Here is a 22,520-nt window from a genome sequence, read left to right as displayed (position 1 = left end):
AATTTATTGGTGACAAAGTAAGCGCCATTACCAGAGTAAGGCATGAAATGAAGAGTGAATTGTTCCTTGCTCCCCCTCCCCAGGGAAGGCCGAGCTGTAACATGTCACACTGGTCTTGTCTAATGGGGGGAATGAATGCATGCCCTTCCCAGCCCCTACCGTTGTTAAGCCTCATGCCTGCAGCCTGCTTGTTATCCTTGCTTCTGCTCTGTATGTACCAATTACCTTGTCTGTCAAATGGTCTTCCCTTTCAATCTACCCACCAAAAGGGCTATGAGCTGCTTCCTGTCTGTGGAGTGTCACTGGGAGGCCTGATATGATCTGCTCTCCTGGGCCTTCCTTGGTACGTCTGCTCCATCCTCTTGTCCTCCTGGCCTTCCTCTATTTCTATAATGGACAGGTAAAATTATATGTGCTTACTGGGTAGAACATGGCTTTGAAGTACATGTACATCATATATATATATATATATATATATATATATATATGCATATATATGCTTTGTGTTTATATGTGTACATTATGTTTTATATGTACATTATGGTGTTAGATCTAGTGAGCAGTTGTATTACTTTACAATGAACACTTTCCCAATGAGAACACTTCATGTCTACTCACTTTGCATTTTTTCAAGATTGTAACACATGGTCACTGATTACTGTCACCTTGCTATACAATGTGATCTCTTCAGAGTGCCCTTCTTATCTGACTATACTTATCTGACTCTTTTATTGACACCCCCCCCCCCCGCTCCCCTCTCCTCACTCCAAGCCCTCCCCAGAAGACCGTCATTCTACTGTCCAATCCCATGAAAACATATTTTGATCACACTTAAGTGTGAAATCACAATAATCCTTAATATTTAATGTAAGATTAGCTATTATATTCCGTACTGCTCTTGACATAATGTGTAAGTGCCCAGAAAGTTACCATGCAAAGAAAGGCCAAGTACCCCAGAGAGGCTAATGGAAGTGCTAGTTAGCAATGGCCCTCAGCTCAGAAGAATACGAAGAAGGCTGATGGTATGAGGCATCAAGGAGCAAACAAGACTCAGATGCTGCAAGACAAATGATTTCCTACTTTACGTTAAAAACCCAGGATCCAAATCAAAGGATGACATGCGAGTGAGCATGACAGCTAGTGTTTATTCAGAACTCATTCATACTATGAATCTTATATGTGATATGCCATTTGCAAATGGGGAAAATCAAATTATTTTTAATTTTGTAGATCCCCTCTTTTAGATCCCCTCTTGTCTTATTGTTCTAGCTAAAACTTCAAGTCCTATATTGAATAGATATGGAAAGACTGGACAGCCTTGTCTTGTCCCTGGTTTTAATGGACTTGCCTTGAGTTTCTCTCCATTTAATTTTTTGTTGCCTATAGGCTTGCTGCAAATTGCCTTTATTATGTTTAGGTATGTCTCTTGTACCCTTGATCTCTCCAAGGCATTTATCGTGAAGGAGTATTGATTTTTACCTGCTGTATACGTGTGAGGACCCAAGTTCACATCCCCATAGACCCACATAAGACTTTGGGGTAGCATGGCAACCCACTTATAATCCCAGTACTCCTCGGGCAAACACAGGAGATCCTGGAGTCGGCTCCCTAGCCAGACTAGCCAAATCAGTGAGCTCTTAGTTCAAATAAAAAATACTACATCAGCCAGGCATGATGGCACACACTTGTAATCACAGCACTCAGGAGACAGAGGCAAGGGGATCTCTATGTGTTCAAGGCCAACCTGGTCTACAAAGCAAGTCCAGAACAGCCAAGGCTACACAGAGAAACCTTATCTTGAAAACAAAACAATCCTTTATTAATATATATAAGGTGGAGAATGATCAAGGAAGACACATGACGTTAACTGGCCTCTACATGCATGCATAAACACATATGTGTACATGCCCCTACACACATACTGACATGTACACACATAATCACAGCACACACACTAAAGAAATTTTTCCAAAAAATACCTATTCCAATTGTAAGGGATAGAAAAATGTAGCCCCTTTCCCCCCTGCCCCCTCAAAAAATATTGAGGTTCCAAAGCTTGATTATGAATTGTCTCCAACTTAACCCTACCCGCAGTATAACTAAGTACTTTGCAGTTTGACATCGGAGCATGACCAGTCCTCAGGCAAGGGCAAGCAAGAGCTCTCAATTCTAAGCAATTAGAAATATATGTATATTTCTTTGGGACACAAGTGTCCTTTGGACTTAATTGATATCTTCTTTTTTAATTTGTGTCAAATAAATCACTAATTACTAATAAAAAGAATCAACAACATGACATCTTAATCTTTGGGTAAAGTCACTATTTATCTAATTATAAAATAATCTACAGTAGGCTAAGATACTAGCACTTTCTGGTTAATGACCTTTTATTTTTATTCTTCTATTTCCATATATCAATATGTAATTAAGCTTTATTAATTAAGATTAACTCAAGAAGGGTTCATTTGAATTATTAGGAGGTCTGGGATAAAGAATATTTTTAAATAAATCCATTTAAACTTCATGAACACATATTAAAGCCCAAATGGGTTAGCTCCTACCCTCATACACACCATGCAGGTGACAGGCTCTCCTCTGGGGATGTTATGACTGACTTAGAAACCTTTTAATTAGCATATCTTTGTTCATATGTAAATGTGTACTTTTGGAATAGTAGGAGTTATTTAATACATCCTGCCTACTGAAATGCTCTAAATATTCACTTTACAATTGATTCAACAAATTGTTATTGAACAGCTCTAGGCTGGGTCGTCAGCAAGGCACCAGATAAGCAATGAGCAAATACAGCCCTCTGTCCCACATCCATAGACTTGGAAGCTCAGAGGTCATGATAGGCACAACCAAATCAGGAGCGCACACATGGTATCAGAACTGCAGCAAGGAAGGATGGGGGCATCTCACCCAGTCACGGGGTCCACGAGGACTTCCCAGGAGAAACAATGATTAGACAGGACCTAGGGCACAGGCTACCATTTAAGCAAGTAAAAAGAGGAGACATTGCAGCTAAGTATTCAATAGGAAAAGATGCTGTGTAGCAGACGACAATACTACACATTCAAGAAATAGAGGAAAAGCCAGCACGGAGAGCTGGGAAAAAGAAACAGGAGAACGTGGTGGCCATTCAATGTAAGAATGCCATTCAACAAACATGTTTTATCATCATAAAGAAAAACTGCTAAGCAAAGGCAAACAATTTAATGCCCCTGGCCTGATAATCATAAAGGATCATTTTAAGCAAATATAATCTAAAATAGTGAGTTTTGCAAGTTGTACTTAACTGACAAGTTATTTCAAAATTATATTTATTTCAAACAAATCACTTCCATTAGACTAAAACGGCATAAATGTATGAAAACATGGGATCAAACAAATGAAAATGGGGGGTGTTGCCATGAAAAGAAAATGTAAATCTTCCAAGTCACCTTGGAGTGTCTCCTTTGCCTTCAGCTGGCTGCTGAGGAAAAGAAAGTCAAGGAGGCTCCTAGTGCTGGCTTTGATTAGGTGAGCCACCACAGGATACCGCAGGCTTTGCCTTCCATAAACAGCACCTAGCCAGGTAGTCAAGGTAGTGTTCTTCCAGTGAGGCGGGCCCCACATTCTAAAGCTTACCCCAAGGTCCCTGAATAGAACATTGTGTTGTGTGTGAGCATGTGCATATGTGTGTGCACGTGTGTGTGTGTATATGTGTGAGCATGTGCATGTGTGCGCGTGTGCATGTGTGTGTGCACACATGTGTGTGCATGTGCGTGTGTGTGTGTGTGTGTGTGTGTGTGTGTGTGTGCATGTGCTCTTGAGCCCAAGAGTGCATGCTCACAGGAAAGCCAGAAGTCAATGTCAGGTTGTTTCCCTGATTGCTTCCCACATTATTTTTTTGAGGTAGAGTCTCTCAGGATAGACTGGCTACCCAGAGAGCCCCAAGGATCTGCCCGTCTCTGCTTTCCCAACACCAGGACAAGCTTGCTACCATACTTGGCTTTTTATATAGGCCCTGGGAATTGAACTGTGGTCCTGATGCTTACACAGCATGTACTGAACCAACTAATCTATCCATCGCCCCTCCCCAAAGAGAGACTCTATAAATACCCCAGCAACCTTTCAGCCCACATTTGCTGACCCATCCTATAAGACCCACTGGCTTGTCACGGCTTCCTGTTCAAAAGGCAAGACATTCCGAAGGTCAACCGAACTGCATTGTATGATTCCAGGCTGGCGGTGGACGGTCCTTTTGGAGGCTCACTGGCAGATGTGTTTCACTACCCTGTGAGTGTGTGCATCGCAACAGGAATTGGAGTCACACCCTTCGCCTCTCTTCTGAAATCTGTGTGGTATACGTGTTGTGAGTCACAGAGCCTGCCTGGGCTGAGCAAGGTATGGAAAAATCATTAGTTCACCCTTCCGTGGAGTGAAAGGTTCAACGTCCTTATATCTTTCATCTGCCGATTCTTGGGGAGGATTTTAATTAACTATGAGGAATAAACTCAAGGATCCTTAACTACACTTATGTTCTTAAAAATCTCCATTCAGTATTACATTTATGACCGGGGTTGTGTCTAATCTTGTTAAAGATGACAAGACATAAATTTTATTGCTTCATTGCCATTACAGGACATGTAATTGCTCATCTCAATAAAATGTGGACGGGCTGCGAATGGCTATGTGACTGGGCTGCAGTGAGTCATATTAGCAGCAGGATTCCGCGCCCCCACGCTCACCCTAATCTCTTTAGCTTCATTCTGTGGCTGCAAATGTCCAATTCCACATCTTCCTTCCATGGCCTCTACCAGGAGAATTTGTCGTTCTTCTCACAGCTCTGCTGCCACTCTTTGTGGATTCTCGGACTAGGGGTCTCCCGTCCTTTGTCCTATGCAGTATTAGATACCATCTCACACTTTGACCCGGCCAAGGTGATAGGAGCTTTCTTCTCCATTCCCTGAAGGTTTGATAATTGACTGTGTAAGGCAAACAATAGCAGACATATTACCCAGAGAAAAAAAACGACACGTGGCATGTTTAGAACCGGTCCTGTCCTTCCTGTATTGCTTTGTATGCCCTTTGGTTATGGTTTCCTCCTGGACTTGGGGACAATGCTGCAGTTAGTAAGTGGGTCCCGGGTAGAGGCGTTCGTATCGCTCTGATCAAAAACCTGATGAGAAACAAAGGAAGGAGGACTTGCTTGGGATCGTGACTTGAGGCTTTACCCAACACGGTAATAAAGATGTGGCAGTGGATGGTCCTGTGGTAGTGGAAGAGCACTTACTCCTTCCTTAAGCAGAGGTTCTACAAGAATAGGGACCCAGTGACGAACCTTAAGCTCCTCCCCTCAAGCAACCCAATTGGTAGGTCCAGCCTCCCGAAGATCCCACAACCTCTTAAAAGAGCTGAGGACCAACTGATCAAACACCTGTGGGGAAACATGTTGCACTCATGCTGCAGCTCGGTATGTGTTCTATAGGACACTGGTTGTATGACATGATCTGCTGGAAGGAATTCTGTGGCCATCTAGAACCTACAAAATGCTCCTACAGCAGTCCATTCCAGAAGATTCACGTCTCCTTCTCTTTAAAGCAAAGTCTGTAGAAAAAGAACCTCAGGGAGTCTTATTCCACCATTTTTCAAACCTCATTTAGCCATGAATTGGGGTCTGTGAAGCACTGAGGGAAAAAATGCAACTCAAAGGCCCCAAAATTGGTGTCTTCCCCACTAAGAACGAAGAGTAAAATTGGCCACTTCATCAGGTCGACAGTGACTGGTGCTTGATATCCATTTTTCACTTGATCTTTCAGCTGGTCTTCACAGCTGGGCATCAAGAGTTGGAACCCATGAGCCTGTGAGGAACATCTCACACGCAGTCTACAGCACAGTATAACAATGGCTCTTCTTTTGGATGCAGAACCTGGTGTTTAAAAGAGTAGAGTGATCGTCCTAACACACACACAGATAATCGAAGGCAGAATACAGATCCAGGCCTATTCTATGACACAGTGGACACACAGTAGCCATGATACCACATTGCCTGCAATCTCTCTCTCTCTCTCTCTCTCTCTCTCTCTCTCTCTCTCTCTCTCTCTCTCTCTCTCTTTCTCTCTCTCTCCTCTTCTCTTTCCATCTGTCACTCTCCTCTTTTTCCTTCTGTCACTCTCCTCTTTTTCCTTCTGTCTCTCTCCTCTTCTTTTTCTGTCTCTCTCACTCCTCTCTTTCTCTCTGTCTTTCTCTGCCTCTCTGTCTCTGTTTCTCTCTGTATCTCTCTGTCTCTGTCTGTCTGTCTGTCTGTTTGTCTGTCTGTCTATCTGTCTGTCTGTCTGTCTCTCTCTCTCTCTCTCTCTCTCTCTCTCTCTCTCTCTCTCTCTGTGTGTGTGTGTGTGTGTGTGTGTGTGTGTGTGTGTCTGTGTGTGTCTGTGTGTGTCTGTGTGTGTCTGTGTGTGTCTGTGTCTGTGGTGTCTGTGTATGTGTGTATGCCCAAATACTGGCCCTCAGCCATCTTTACCTTTGTTTGAGGCAGGATCTCTCCTCATCAGGTTATCTGGTCTATGAGCTTCTAGGGAATCTATTTGTCCTACTGGTGTCCTCAGGTGCACACTGTCGTGACTGGCTTTTTCTTGGTGTGTGACCTCAGGACCTCATAACTGCAAAGCAAGCACTTGGCTGACTTAGCCATCTCCTCAGCCCCACTGTTTCTGATGAGACAATCTGCACCTGACCTCTGCTCTCCCAGAGGCTCTGCCTGACTGAGCTATCACTAAAGAAACACTATCCGTAGAGCCTCAATTCGCCTCATTAGACTGGGGTTCCTAGTTCATCCAACGAAGTTTTAAGAATCTATATCAAATGTGAATAATGGAAACTACAGAATTGCTGCACGCATGTGTATATAGGGATAGAAACATGAATCACACCTAACAGAGACATACGCCCACTGCTAGTGCTAGCAGAACCAATCTGGAGTTATTGAGGACTTTCTACCCACCCAGTATAGAGCTGGGCATCATGCATATCTTAGCTCATCCAATCTCTTTTAGGAAATCCCTATTTATTCCCATTTTACAGAAGACAAAACAAATGCCAATCTAAAGCTAACAAGAATGACAGAATAATCTTGTTATTTTCTTAACTAAAATGACTAATATCCTCAACTTACCAAAGAAGGACACAAAGCACAGAAAGAAAAAAAAAAAGGAAACAGTAGAAAGAGAATTTGGATCTAGGCCCTTTTGGTACCCAGGCCACTCATTTTTAAATTGTTATTATTTTATCATTGTATTATGATGGGAGGTGCCACAGTTTACATGTGTGAGTCAGAAGGCAACTGTTAAGGGTTGGTTATCTGTATCCACTGTGGGTCAAGGAGCAAACCCAGGTCATCAGACTCCCACAATCCCTTTCACCCGCAGCAGAGCCATTCCGATGGTCCCAAGCCTCTTCCCTTCACAGTTTAGCAAAGTGAACAAAACGGCTGCTATTCTGTAGGTTTGATTCTCAGAGTGAAGCCTTGTTCCTCTCAGTCTTGCACAACTTCCATGACACCTGAGTCGAGTCACCTCATACTCCATGCAGAGATGGTCTAATGCGTGAGCGTCACTTCCACTTCCTCACTCACGCAACATACATCCAAATAAGCCACCTTCTCTTGTACTGACATGCAAGCCTCTCACATCTGCCATAGGTATCCAACCCATGACTGGCTTAAAATAATGTCTCTTCTTCCCTGGCTGTAGGCTCAATTTTCTTAACCAATCTATTTTACTAACCACTTAGTGACTGAGCATACGTCACTTAAAACTTGATTAACCTAAACAATAGGAAATGAGGATTAATGGACACAATAACAAAACCATAAGGATATCAATTCTGAGGAACCATTCTCCTGGCACAATCTGCAGGATTTCTCCTGCTGGAACCTGGAGTAACCAGAAACCAGAACCTCAATAGGAGCCAGAGCCCCGAAGCCTTCCCTCAAGCGGTTCTCTCTAGGAGCATCTCGAAGTGCAGCTATGAACAGCCAAAACTATCCCAAGTCTCCAAAAAGCCCCCCGCTTCCAGTTCTGGGCTCATTTATATATCTCCTCCCAGAATCTGTTCACAGGTTCTTTTCAGCTGGCAACAATTAAGCTCCTGCACAAGGTGGTTGCTCCTCTAGTGGATTAACCTCACCTGTTCTCTCAGGAGACCATTCCAATCCCACTCTTGGGATCCTAAAAATCAGGTTTATCTCTCCTTCACCTGGCCTCTTTGTGGTCCTACTGTATTACCTAGTTCCCTTCTTTATGTTAACGTTCATAAAGCAATCACTCACTCTGAACACACTGTGAGCTCCTCACAGCTGCCCTATCCTCTTCATTAATGAGTACATTGTGTGTGTATGTGTGTGTGTGTGTGCGCGCGTGCACACGCCCGTGTACGCACACATGCACACGTAGGTGAGCCACTGAGCACCAGTGATTCAAATTTCCACTTTGATGTTAAAAGAAATGGCGTCCCCGTGTTATTCAGAGTTTAGGCTGAAAATCATGCTTAAGACCTAACTGGGTCAGTCTGGCTAGTCACAGGGTTAGGAAGTTTGCATGTGTGAGTGTGTGAGTGTGTGAGTATGTGCGCGCGCGCTCGCGTGTGCGTGTACAGCTATCATCAGGCTTATGCAACTAATATTTGTCAGAGCCGCCTACATGCTTTTGAGACACAAGTACTATCCCCTCCACTGAGCTGTCAGCATCTGTATAATTTTGAAAGCGCAGCAGCAGAGCTAAGTGGTGTGTATGCACTTATCTAACAGCAGATTCACGATTTCAGGTCTAGGCTCCAGCTTCCAGATTGTTCTCTTTCGTTACAAGATGAGAGGAAAAGAGCATAAAAGCTCAGAACGAAAATTTTCAGTGTAAATCGTTAACTGCAATTAAGTAGGATTTTTTTTCTCCTCTGGATGAGAGAAAAGAATCTGGCGCAAAGGTGCGCGTTGCTGCGTCCGAGCCTCAAGCTGTGACTGCACGGCAGAAAGAAACCACCGCTGCAGTGTTTCTCCATTGTCACCACTGTACACAGCAGCTCCTCCTTCTGCTCCTGCTCTTCCTGTTTCCTCCTCTTCCCCCTCCTCTATTTCCTCATGTTCCACCTCTTCCTTCTTCCATTGGCGCTTGGAGTCTGGGCTTCTCACTTTAGTCCGGATCGGCGTGGAACTCAGTACACGGTGCAGGCTGGCCTTGAACAGCTATCGGTCATCCTGCCTCTGCCTCTTACACACTAAGATTACAGGTGTAGGTCACTGTGTCCAGCTACGCAATAGCTTCTTCCTCCTTCCCCTTTGCCGTGTAATTCTAACATCAATAAGGTGGAGGTTGGTTCTTTGAAATCTATAAAGGGGCACTGTCTATTTGAAGCAAACATTTTAAAATGTCTTTCTCTTTGTCTTTATATTTAAAGAGGCTAGGGAGATGAGTCAATGGATAAAGTGTTTGAGTTCTCAGAAGGCCCAGAAATCCAAGCCTGGTAATGTGTGTCTGTATCCCATTGTTTGTACTGTGAGAAGGGAGGCGGAGAGAGAAGGTGCCTTAGATGGTCACGGGCCAACTTGCCTGGAGTACGGAGACCGTTAATGACAAACAACAAGAGGCCCTGATCATAATAAACAAAGCAGAAGGTGACAACCAGACCTAAGATTGTTCTTGGACCTCCACATACCCATGCATCTACACTTGTATAGCCAAACACCCATGCACACACCACGCACACACACACACACACACACACACACACACACACACACACACACAAACACTACACAACAATAATAGTTTACAATTAAAAATGGAGAGGAAAGAGGAAGCAACAAATTACCCAAGGAGGGTTAAAAAAAACCCAAACATGAGCACAATGGTGCTTTGCTTGAAGAAAGTGAAAATAAAAGCTGTGCTGCATTAAAGAGATTTTTTTTTTAACACCGAAGCAAGAGTAACTAAGTTGAAAGGAGATAAGAGCAGTGGCCCCGTGGGGCGAGGGAAGAGATGAAAGTGGGTGCGAAGTCTCTGTGCAACGTGGAGGAAGCCATGTGCTGAGGGTGCAAATGCCCTGCGGTGGTAAATTTCTCCACCTCCTGGCTAACGGCTGTGATTAATTCTACATCACACTCAATTTACGAAAAGAACTCTTATAAAAGTTAGGACAGTTTGCTTGTGCAAACTGTCAAAATGATGAATGAAATAGGTGTGTGGGTGGGTGGGGGGAGAGTGCTGACATAAATATATTGGCTTGCACATTTTAGCTCTCTTAATATCACCTCCGTGTAGACGGCTCTGAGGGGAGTGCCAACTGGGAGATTTGGTTCATTTTCTTAACTGCATATGTAATCTTCAGAATACAATAAAATAGATTACAGAAAAGCTGAGATAATCTAATTCCTTCATAATTGTCTCTCTTCATCAGCTCAATAATAGATAACAGTGATAATGGGTATTTATAGCGGGTCCCGTGCAAAACGGCCTTTGGGTTTCTAACCTAATATAATAAGCAGATAATTCAAATAAAAAGACAGCGCAGGCCAGTGGGAACAAGGGAGAGAGGCCAAGAAAGGAAAAAAAATCCATACTCTACTTAAAGATATTAATAAACAAAGAGGGGGCCTTCTCCCTTTCCTAATGAATGAAAAATGCATTTAATTTAATCGGTTTGCTTTGAGAAATCATTTACTTGCACTCTCCCTCACACTGGAGCTCTGGCTACTCCTAATACTGATCACCTCTCTGAGCCACAGAAATCAGCAATCAATTAAGTAGGGTGACTAAGGCCACGTTTCCCTCTCCTAAGCACACATAGGCACCCCACTTTCATTAGGTGACCTCAAATGATTCCAGTGCCCCACTAGGCCTCACTCTTGTCCTATGGGAAGGTGACAGTCCTAACCCTTGCAGTGCCTTGATGTATTAACCATACAGGCTTTGTGATCATTCTCCTTGTATATTAAAAAAAAAAAGATTTAAATAAAATAGGTAGCTAACACCTACCTTTATTGATCTCACTTCCCAAATTAAACACAGCCCCCCAAGTCCTTAGGGGGTCTTCACGAAGCATTTCTCATGCCATTACTTTTCAATATTTCACATGGTAAATGGAGCTTTTCACGTACACGAGTGCACGTGTACCAAGGAAGGAGGGGAGGCTGTGAGGTTTGCTTTGGTTTGGGCTGCCATTGTAACATGGCTTAAAGCTCTCGTCTTGCTTTTTGTTTTTATTTTTGCTTTGAGATAGGGTCTTACTGTGTAGACCAAGCTAGCCTCAAACCCACAGTGACCAACCTGCCTCTTCCTGCCAAGGGAAGAGCTGTGCATGCATGGATAAAGTGGCTGTTTTTACATATATGTATATGTGTGTGCCAAGGAGAGAGAGAGAGAGAGAGAGAGAGAGAGAGAGAGAGAGAGAGAGAGAGGTTGTGCCATTTGTATTAGAGGTATGTGTCACCCCACCTAGCTGTATCTCATTTTATTTGGGGGCCTTTGAGTAAACCATAGAACACTAGCCCACTGTCTAGATAATCATTCTACCCCTGGTGAATGTCTCATTAAGGATTATTAACTATAATTAGAGCAGGCAAAAAGATGTCTAGTCATGGGTCAGATGACAACGTAGTAATAAAGTTCTAAGACAGTTAACATGCAGGATAATGGCTTCAAGAAAAAGAATCTTATGGATGAAAAGTGATTTACAATGGCTGACCTCAGTCTTATTAATACTACACCAGAAAAATAATCTTAGAGTTTTATTGCTTTAAAGCTGTACGTTTTGCATATTGGAGAGTCTTACAAAGAAAAAGAAATTTGTTCCCCTGTTATTTTGTCTCTTCTACACTGTTAAATTCATTCAGGATCACTTCGACAATAGCAACAGCAAAATGGAACCTGGAAAATAATAGCAGCTATTTATTGGGCGATAGTACATGTTCTAAATGGCATTTGCAGGCTCTATCTTTCTAGGGATAAACGTTCTTATTTTTCACAATTGTCACTATGCAGAGTCTCCATCCCAGAGTGGGCACAGAGCCTGTCTTTGTCCTACCTCTTAAAGACAGTGTGGGGACAGAGGTGTGCTGCCTGCGTGGAAGCAGAGCACACTAGCTACCCACTGCCCTGTTCCTTGAGAAATGGCAGCAGTCAAAATGGTAGGAAGGAGGCCCCCTGTGGAATGCTGCCAATGGGGGCTCTGCACACATGGAGCCAAAGGTACGCTTTCCCTGGTGAAGGGAATCCTCTTTAAAAAACTAGGTCATTTGATTCATACTGAAGTTTCCATTCTAAGGCTGGCCCCTTAAAATCAAGGCTTTGCCTTCCTTCCACAGCCATCTCTAAAATTCCTTAGCAGACAGAAAAGGACCTAGGAAGACCAGGGTCCCTCTGTTCTGTGGTATAAATACACTGTACCTACTTTTTTCGCTTCTCCAAGTAACAAGAGGAGAGTCCTGGTATTGGCAGATGTCTTAGCACTTACGGCAGCCCTTAAACACGGACCAGAAGCTTCACAGGGCCATAGTCACAGAAACCTCGTGAGTGATGCTACTCTCTAGCTGCACACCCTGCCCCAGTTCCACGGTGCCTACATGGTGAAACCAGGATCCCAGCACAGCTCATAAAGCCTGGATGGGGGCCCATTGTTTCTAGTAGCGGCATGCTGCTCATCCCCACATCTCCGTGTCCCTCTGGACACCTGCCTTCTTTGTGGTGGGTTATAAACAAGTAAATAGAGAAGTTAAATAAATAATTTTCCCATTCATTCTTGAGAAACCCATTTTGGGCCTGAAGAATCACATCTTAGATATGGAACTGGGCTGTTGCGTGGGCTTCTGAGATGATATAGCCTGAAAATATTACACTCAGATTGGGGAGTCCATGAGGCCAAATGTGTGTGTGTGTGTGTGTGTGTGTGTGTGTGTGTGTGTGTGTGTATTTTTTTTTTTTTTGCAAAGATCCATCTCCTACTGACTAGATCATTTTGACTGTTACACAAGTGTTACTGACGGACCTTTATCGAGGAGCCTGGGCTTTGGAGCATGGAAATAAGTTGAGACAGGACAGAGCACACCATTATATAGTAGCTCAGACCCAGGCTTCCAAGATGGACAGAGCAGAGTTGGGTCAGGTCCTTAGTGCCCACAAAGGGTGGAACAGTAAAGGCCTGTGCTAGGCCACGTGCCCAGAGAACCTTACGATCACAGAATGAATTCCTGGATGACCCGAGCCTACACTGTCTCTACAAGAATGCGGGGTAGCTTTTGTTGTGACGGAACTTTATTTTACTGACTTTCTGCTTAATAAAATCTTTAACCTTGGGTATTTGACACCTCTAGTATCCACCATGGAGTTCTAAAGGCCACGCTTTGTGCAAGGAGCTGATTTTAGGTTTGTTTTATTTTTGGAGACAAAGGTGGAGAAGGCACAGATCACAGGGCCTCAGCCTATTGTTTAGGACATTTGTTCTTCCACTGACCACGTCCTTTCTCCTGGGCCAAATACAGGGGTGGAATTCTGATGCCTCCTCACAGTAAGCGTCCCCACCATTAGAAACATGAAAGCAAGTCAAAGTAAATACCCCTTTCTTCTGTTCAAAGTCTCCTCTCTCTTTTGTCTGCCTGAAGCACTTCTACGGGGCCAATGCACTTTCCCTCCATTGTCTCTTGCACCAAAGATGCCAGTGTCCCCATAAGTCAATTATGGAGGGGAAAACTCACAAGGCAACGACAAGGAAGAAAAGGCATGAAAGGCCTCACAAACTCTAATAACATTGGCACACTGCTATGCCATGAGAAAGCAAGGGCAGGAATCATTTCTATTTGGAAAAATATTAGAGTGTGGAGAAAGCTAAGCTGAGGGCATATTTTCAGGTAAGGCCAGAACAGGCTTTGAAACTAGAGTTTTTATTGCTATTATTATTATTATTAGTTGTTGTTGTTGTTGGAACACTGAGGTAAAAAAACATTGAGTGCTCAGAGCTTAATGAACTCTTATGGGAGCTTGGAAGATAATGATGAAAGAAATTTAGATTATGGAGGCACTGCTCCTGAGGTTTCAGAAGATAGCAAGGATGAAATTAATAACTAGACTGTGGGCCATTGGTGTGATGTTATGGCTAAGCATTGTGATTGCTGGTCATGCTGGAGCTGAAGAAACAGCTGTGGTGATTCCACTGAGGTGAAACCTTCCGCACTTGACTAGGATGGTCGACGCTGGCCATCTGGGGCTAAGGAATCAGCTGCAATTAGAAGATACCAACATCACTGAGGTGAAATCTTCTAGGAAGTGTTTCCTCAGGGTCAGCCCACAGAAGCTGTGGGTCCACAGCTGCATCTCAAGCTGGTAGCTGAACCAGCAATGTGTAAGAGTGGTTTTGGAGGCGTAAGAGATGCCAGATCGGGGAACCGTGAAAAGTGGCTAAAGCGCACATTGTGAGCCAGCGTCAGAGTCCCTGAAGAGAGGTCATTAGTGAAGGTACAGCCTTAGCTGCAGTGGAATGGAAGCCCCAGGATATTGGAGATTCCAAGACGATGAGATCTGGCAGGTGTGGAGTAGACCCTGAGCCTAAGCCTGAGCTAAGCCCTGTGTGCTGAGGCTGGAAAAGTGGAGAGATGACAGCCGCCCAAGACCCCTGGAACCTACAAGATCATGAATGAATCCTCAGTTTGTGGCGTAGAACTGCAGACCTTGGATTTATAATCCAGAATTTGTGGTTTGCTTTGATCTGGTTGGGTTTTCCCCCCTCTGTTGTTTTTTTTCCTTTTTTTTTTTTTTTTTTGAAAATAGATTCTTTTCTCACATAATATATCCTGACCATAGTTTCCTCTCCCTCTACTCCTCCCAGTCCCTCCCCTCTTTCCCTCTCATGTAGATTCACTCCCTTTCTGTTTCTCATTAGAGAAGAACAAGCTTCTAATTGATAATAATAAAATACAACAAAATAAAATATAATAAAAGGAGCCTGAAGTCGCCACCTCCTGGAGCCAGGTGGGACTTCCAGTGGAGGGAGGGAGACACCAACCCACCCATAAAACCTTCAGCCCAAAATTTGTCTTGTCTATAGGAAGTGTAGGGAAGCAGAGATAGAATGAATGGCAAACCAATGTCTGGACCAACTCGAGACCCACCCCACGGGAGAGAGCCAACCCCTGATACTACTGCTGATACTCTGCTGTGCTTGCAGACAGAAGCTAGCATAATTGCCATCTGAGAGGCTTCATCCAGTAGCTGATGGAAACAGATGTAGAGATCCACAGCCGAACAGTAGGCTGAGCTCGGGGAGGTTTGTAGAAGAGTGGGAGGGAGGATTGAGGAAGACCTACATAGTAAACTCCAGGTCCATGGAGGCTCACTGACTGAACCACCAACCAGAGAGCATGCATGGGCTAGACCTAGACCCCATACACAGATGTGCAACTTGGTCATCAGGTCCCTCTAACGATGGGAATACATTCTGTCTCTGACTCTGTTGCTTGCCTTTGGACCCCTACCTAGGCTGCCTTGTCTGACCTCAGTGGAAGAGGATGCCCTTAGTCCTGCTGTGACTTGAGGTGCCAGGGTGGGTTGGCACCTCCTGGGGACCTCCCCTTCTTTGAGGAGAAGAAGAGGGGAGAATGGGGGAGGGGTGGGAAGGTGGGACCTGGAGAAGAGAGAGGGGCCTGGGATTAGGCTGTAAAGTGAATAAATAAATTAATTTTTAAAAGAATGTTATTGCTAAGAATTAAAGATCTCCACATTTAAAAAAAATAGGTCAAAACTGAGTATGAGTTCAGATATTTAAATAAAGATAACTGGAACTCTTAAAAAAATAAAATAAGACAAAACAAAAACTATTGAATCAAAATGAAACAAGACAAACAAACCAAGAGAAGGAAAAGAGCCCAAGAGAAGGCACAAGAATCAGAGACCCACTCACTAGCACACTTAGGAATCCCATAAAAATCACTAAACTGGAACCCAAAATATATATACACAGACCTGGCACAGACCAGTGCCGGCCAGTGCAGGCTCTGTGCCTGCTGCTTCGATCTCTGTGAAAGGGCCTTGTCTTCTTGTGCCCTCTATGTCCTCTGCCTCTTACACTCTTTCTGCCTTCTCTTTTCTGTAGAGTTCCCTGAGCTCTGAGAGGAGGAATTTGATAAAGACATTCTGGGATGAATGTTCCAAAGTCTGTGTGTGTGTGTGTGTGTGTGTGTGTGTGTGTGTGTGTGTGTGTGTGCGTGCGTGCCTATGGGTCTTTGTGTTTGCTCTCATATGCTGCAGGAGGAAGCTTCCTTGATGATGGCTGGGCAAAGCACTGATCTATGGGTATAGCAGAGTGCCATCAGGAGTCATTTTATTGTTACACTTTTCTATTTTTGTTTTTCCTTTAAGACCAACATTTGGTCCCTGGCCTATCTAGTCTCTGGTTCTTGGTCACCCAATCAGTGCTGGGGATGGATTCCAATGTGTGGAGTGGGCCTTAAGTCAAATCAGTTATTGGTTGGTTGCCACCTTAAGCTTTGTGCCACCATTGCCCTAGCATACCTTGCATGTAGTACATCATTGTAGATCAAAGAGTTTGTGGCTGGCTTGGTGTTTATATTTCTCTTTGGTAGTGCGCAGCATACCTTCCTGTCTCAAAGACACTGAAACACAGGAGTAAAGGCTCTATGTGGGGGTCATTTTGACTTTCCCATATTCAGAATTGTGTAAGTGTTATCTTCAGCACTGAGGCCTTGCTGTCAGATTATAGAGAGTAACTGAATGTCTTGGCATCAGCCTGGGTTGTTTGGAGATTCCCATGAGACCCCCTTTGGCCAACAACTCAATTATATTTTACCCAATCCTGGTACTGGAAGCTTCATTTGGTGACAGGAGATGGCCAGTTGGGACTCTGTCTCCCCCAAAATTTGGTGATTTCATTTAGATCACCTTCATATATGTAAATATCTTAGAAATTTTCTACTGTGTTATATTTCCATACAACCTTCAAATGGCCATTAATTGTAGCTCTCTCCCTGTATTCCCTCCCTCTTCTTCCTCCCCTTCACCTTCCCCACTTGATCCTCCTGTTCCATCCCACCCATCCATCCATAATTTTCTATTCTAGCTCCTTTTCCTAATGAGATCTATTTTTACCCTCTAGCCTCTTATTCTATGTCCACCTTCTTTAGCTCTATGAATTGTAGCTTGGTTATAATTAGCTTAACAGCTAATATGGATATATGAGACAATATACATCATTTGTCCTGGGTATGGGATACCTCACTCAGGATAATAATTTTTTAGTTTCATCCACCCTTTTTTAAAATTTATTTATTTATTTATTTATTTATTTATGGCTGAGGGATACTCCATTGTGTAAATGTACCACATTTTCTTTATCCATTCTTCTGCTGAGGGCCATCTAGGCTGCTTCCAGTTTCTGGATTCTTATGATTAGAGCAGCAATAGACATGGTTGAGCAAGTGTCTTATGATATAACAAAGTATCCTTTGGGTATATGCCCAAGAATGTCATAGCTGGATCTTGAGGTAAATCAATTCCCATCTTCCTGGAGAACCTCACCACTGATTTTCAAGTTTAAACTCCCACCACCAATGAATGCGTGTTCCCATTACTCCATATCCTGATTTTTTAGACCAGTTCTTCTGTTTTGCAATATAGCATTTATAACTTGTTTATAGTTTTATCAAAGCCCACTATTAAGAGGTTTTAGGCTTTTACAGAGACATTAAACGTTTAAACGATTGGAATTTTTAAGGACTATGGAAATTCAGATAGTAGTGTTTTTTATTATGTTTCTTTTTTAATGTATACATTTATATTATTACACATGAATAAAATATCAGACTGTATTTTATAATTTAATACTAATGAGATCTTGGAGACAAGAAAAAAAGGTTATGCTTTAACAGTGGTATGTTTGTGTTGACATGGGATGGAAAGTCTTGGTTAGGCTTAATTGTCAACTTGACACAGCTGGAGGTCATCTGAAAGGAGAAAATCCAAATGAGGAATTGCCTGGATCAGATTGGTCTGTGACCACATCACTGAGAGATTGTCTTGACTATTGATTGGTGCAGGCTGGCCCAGCCCACTGTGGCCAGATGGACTATATAAAAAGGCTAGCCCAGCATGAGCCAGTGGGTGAGTCAGAGAGCAAGCTGGCCATGGTTCCTCCATGGTTCCTGCTTCAAGATTCTGCTTGGGTTCTTGCCTTGATTGACCTCAATAATGGAATGTGACATGAAAAGCCAGGAAAACACTGCACTGTGGCTCTTTTGATTTGAGTGTTTTATCACAGCAACAGGACAAAACTAGAGCAGCATCTGACACCTTCTTCCCTCCATGGCTCCATCTCAGTGAGGTCTCCCTTTCACCGGAGTCAATATTGTGACCCTTCCCAGATTGCCTTGTTCCTGCACTGCACTAATTACCATCTAACATATTCTGTACTTTATTTACTTATACATCACCTGCCTTCTCCAGGACTCAAACTCCACGAGGATGGGAGATATGTATATGTATATATATGTGTATATGGTGTTTATGTGTATGTATATATATGTGTGTGTGTATATGTGTATATGGTGTATATGTATATGTGTATGTGTATGTGTATATATGTGTGCATATAGGTGTATATGGTGTATGTGTATTTGTGTATGTGTATGTATATATGTATGTATGTATGTGTGTGAGTCTACCTGTCTGCCTCTCTGTCTTATTCACTACTATTGTTTCAGAGTGATCTGTTTCAGTCTGATCTCTACCAGGTTACATAAGCATTGTGTAAATATTTGTGAGTCAGTGAGTGAGTAGACGGGTACTACCTTCTGTTCATGAGGACTCTCGGGATATTCAACAGAAAGAGCTCTAGGCCCTGCCTTGCTTTGAAGCTACCTGGAGAGACTGTGGACTACGCACTCCGAGGAGGGATGGCAGACAGGAAGATGGGAAAAGTCTTTTGGGGATGGTAATTGTACTTAAGGTCTAAGGCAGTGGTTCTCAACCGTCCTAATGCTTCAGCCCTTTAACACAGCTCTTCACGTTGTGGTGGCCTCCAACCATACATTATTTTGTTGCTGCTTCATAGCTGTAATTTTGCTACTATTATGAATCATAATGTAAGTATCTGATATGTAAGATTTCTAATGTGCAGCCCCCTTTAAAAAAGGGATGGAGAACCACAGGTCAAGAACCACTGGTTTAAGGGATTTCTCCTTCGATTAAAATTTTCAGTTTTGATCCGAGCAGGAGCTATTCAGAAAATATGCAACCCCTGATTATGAGAAGGTCTTAGAGCTCCTCTCCAGTTCTTCCTAACTGCTAACACAAGTCCTTGCACACATCTGAGAGGAATCAGCAAGATAATCTGCCTTGAAATACGTTCTGTGATTTTTCTTTTTCTTGTGATGCTAATTAAGAGAGAGAGAGAGAGAGAGAGAGAGAGAGAGAGAGAGAGAGAGAGGCAAACACCGGCCATTGGAGAGTATGTGACAAGTTATAATAACCAGACAGCATCTGGAGTGGAGACCAGGCCCTATGGACACTGTTGAGCCCCACTGATGTCCACTGATGTCCTTTCGGGTGGCAGCTGAGAGTAGACCTGTGATGGGGGATATCCATGGAATAAACAGATTTGTCTCCTGAGCTTTCTAACACAAAGCACAGAGCTAAGCCTTTTTAGCAAACCCAAACTGCTTCTTGTCACCTGCCATTTGCTCAACACAGAGATGGTGTTTTTTTAAATAAATAAATAAATAAAAAACAAAAACAAACCCTCTTCCCAGAAACAATTTCACTGCATAGGCACAGCCTCCACCCACCAGCTTCTGAGGACACTGATATCTCTCACTGAGAAGAAATTTCTTTCTTGTGAGACTTCGTTCTGTGATTACCATAATCTCCACTCTCTAGAGGTTGTGGCTGGTGAAGTGGATTAATGAAGGAGCCTTTGGGGCGGGGGTGGCGGGTAGGGGGGTGGCGTCTCTGGAGAAGAGAGTTGAAATCTCAGGCTTAGGTCATAAGTAAAGATGAAGGGGGCTGGTCTAGCGGCTTATCCCCTTTGGGGAGCAATGAAAGGCACAGCTAGTTGCGATTATTAATCTTGTTCCGAAGAAGCCCCGGCCAGAAGTGTGGAAAGTTGATCCTCATCCAAAGAGGTTGGCACAGCCCACGGAAACCCTGACTCCTTGAATTCACTCTGGGCCTTTTCAAACACAATGGAATTTTTTTTCCCCAAAAGAAATCACAGTGTGACGGTTTGTTCACTGGTAGAGAAAAGCATGTGATTTAGCAGACGTGCCCTTTCGGGCTAAAATAATTTAATGGGCATAAAGTAACCTGTTATTATGAGTACATTATGAACAGGGAACAGATATGCCCTCCCGCCTTCTCCTCCGACAGGTGTACTTCTATTGGATCTGCCGGGACGCCGGGGCCTTTGAGTGGTTTGCCGATCTGTTACTTTCACTGGAAACGCGGATGAGTGAGCAAGGAAAAGCTCACTTCCTGAGTTACCATATATTTCTCACTGGCTGGGATGAAAACCAGGTATCAGGAAAACCCGGGACCTCCATCACTGCCTCCGTTCTTAAAAGAAACCCATTTTGATAACGAGCTGCCGGCTTATCAGACAGTATCAAAGAATTGTCCTAACGTTATTAGGGACTAGGTGGGGACAGAAAGGGAATTGGAAACAACTAGTTAAGATAATAGCACTAGAAAGACCTCTAGCTGTTGGGTAACAGAAACCGCAACCTAGATATTAGTATTTTGTCATTTTAAGAGTGGCATCGGTAGCTGTCACTAATTGGCTGTATCAGCTGCTGAATTCCTAATTGGTTCTGATTCTATGCTGCTCAGGGAAAACAGAACTGACTCCCTGTTGTTCCTCTCCATCCTTTCGTATTGAAAAGCATGTGAGCCAGAAAATTACGGTGGGTGCATGATTTGCATAGAGCCCTTTCTCTTACAGTGTTCTCAGAAGACAAGCACTCTGTCTTCTCACCTGAAGGAGACACGGCCTTCTGCTTAGGCAGGTGTTCCGCAAGTCACTATAGTAACAAAGTATAAAGACTGAGGGTGACAAAAATGATATGTGTCAACCCATTGATTGATGGTAGTGTTTCAGTACCTATAAAGACTATCAGAGCCGGTATGTTAATAATGACTAGTGTAGCAGGACTCAGTTGAACTCCACCAACATTGGAGTTGACAAAGCCATTACACTTACACTAGGCTATGAAATGCATATTTTAAGCACTGATTCTGTAGATGATATGTTACATGATATCATTGATATGTACTTTTAAGGAAAATATCTTCAGGTCAAGGAGATTTGTACCATTCCCCAAATTTACAAATGATTGTTCAACGAGTTCTTTGAATGTGTCCTCTCTCTCTCTCTCTCTCTCTCTCTCTCTCTCTCTCTCTCTCTCTCTCTCCCTCCCTCTTTCCCGCCTTCCCTTCCCCCTTCTCTCTCTCTTTCTCGTAACATCATTGTAACTTGGCTCTGTGCTTCTGCTAGAATTTTTTTTAATGTTATGAATTTTTATGGTCTTAATTCCAGTCCTCCTTAAGTATTTAACCCTCTGGCATAATTTGAATTGTAGGTTTCTTGGGAAGTGGGCTTGTTAATTATGTTTTCCAAACAAACATTTCCCCTCCTCAAGTGGGATCTTTGACTGATGATCCATTTGGTGAGGCACAGGATGTGGCTTTAGTCCTTTGCTTCTGAGCTCCTTGTTTGTTCTTCCACTCCTGAGGCCAACTGTCCCGAGTGTCAGCTTAGCCAATCCCTGTCACTTGGGGTTTATGAGACTCAGACTTTCCAGACAGAAACTCTGAAGTGGATTTTGTGATAGCACGACCACACCCTATCTTTGTCCGTTTCAAGACTGAGATATTAAATATATTTTCACTAAATGAAAGTAAATTAAAGTTGATAGCTTCCTAAGTTTTCCCATGGCATGTCAGAAATTCTTCACACTTGCAGAATTCAAACAGGAAATCACTAATCTCAACATTTAAGGAAGAGAAATAGTTGGTGCATTCTGTCAGTTAACTCAGGCACTGAGAGGCTGTTTTAGAAATAGCCAATTCTTAAATGGAATCCAACAACCTCAAAGTGGCAAATTGACAAGAACAGAAGGGACAGATGGGAGAGGTAGTGCGAAGGGCAACTCAAAAGAGCTTGAGATTAATTGAACAGTGGGCTGAGAAGTATGAAACAGAATTCCAAATGTTTGAACATCAGAGACTGGGCGTTCCTGCAGACGTAAGTCAGAACACACACACACACACACACACACACACACACACACACACACACACACACGGAGATAATACCATGATGTCTTAACAAGCACTTTAAGGATCTCCTTAGCCTGACTTATGTCTAAACAAGCCTCACTATTTCCCTATGGCCCCAGAGCTGTCGCCTAATGGATGCTTGTGCAACCTGCTGTGCGTGTTCAGGCTTTCAAGTCTTTTGCTCCTTGTGGCTCCACTGTCAGTCATGTCAGT

At 43.3% G+C, this 22,520-nt stretch overlaps 2 protein-coding genes across 2 annotated transcripts in view; one reads left to right on the top strand and one right to left on the bottom strand.

Annotated features, from left to right (window-relative positions):
- LOC311593307 (endogenous retrovirus group K member 6 Gag polyprotein-like) overlaps window positions 1-22,520 on the bottom strand; it is a gene marked incomplete at its 3' end in the record, with an annotated part of 427,545 nt that overhangs the window by 324,889 nt on the left and 80,136 nt on the right. The gene's annotated exons all lie outside the window — the stretch shown is intronic.
- The window catches only part of NOX3 (NADPH oxidase 3), a gene marked incomplete at its 5' end in the record, with an annotated part of 58,841 nt that overhangs the window by 24,175 nt on the left and 12,146 nt on the right, over window positions 1-22,520 (top strand). The window contains 2 exons of the mRNA XM_084774516.1: window positions 4,227-4,389; window positions 20,400-20,546. Of these exons, the coding sequence (XP_084630642.1) occupies window positions 4,227-4,389; window positions 20,400-20,546 (310 nt within the window). The remainder of the gene's footprint in view (window positions 1-4,226; window positions 4,390-20,399; window positions 20,547-22,520) is intronic.

Source organism: Acomys minous, assembly GCF_964271855.1.
Source record: "Acomys minous genome assembly, chromosome: 3".
Classification (NCBI taxonomy): Eukaryota; Metazoa; Chordata; class Mammalia; order Rodentia; family Muridae; genus Acomys; species Acomys minous.
The sequence above is the reverse complement of the archived record's forward strand: the minus strand, read 5'-3'. Positions and strand labels throughout refer to the sequence as shown.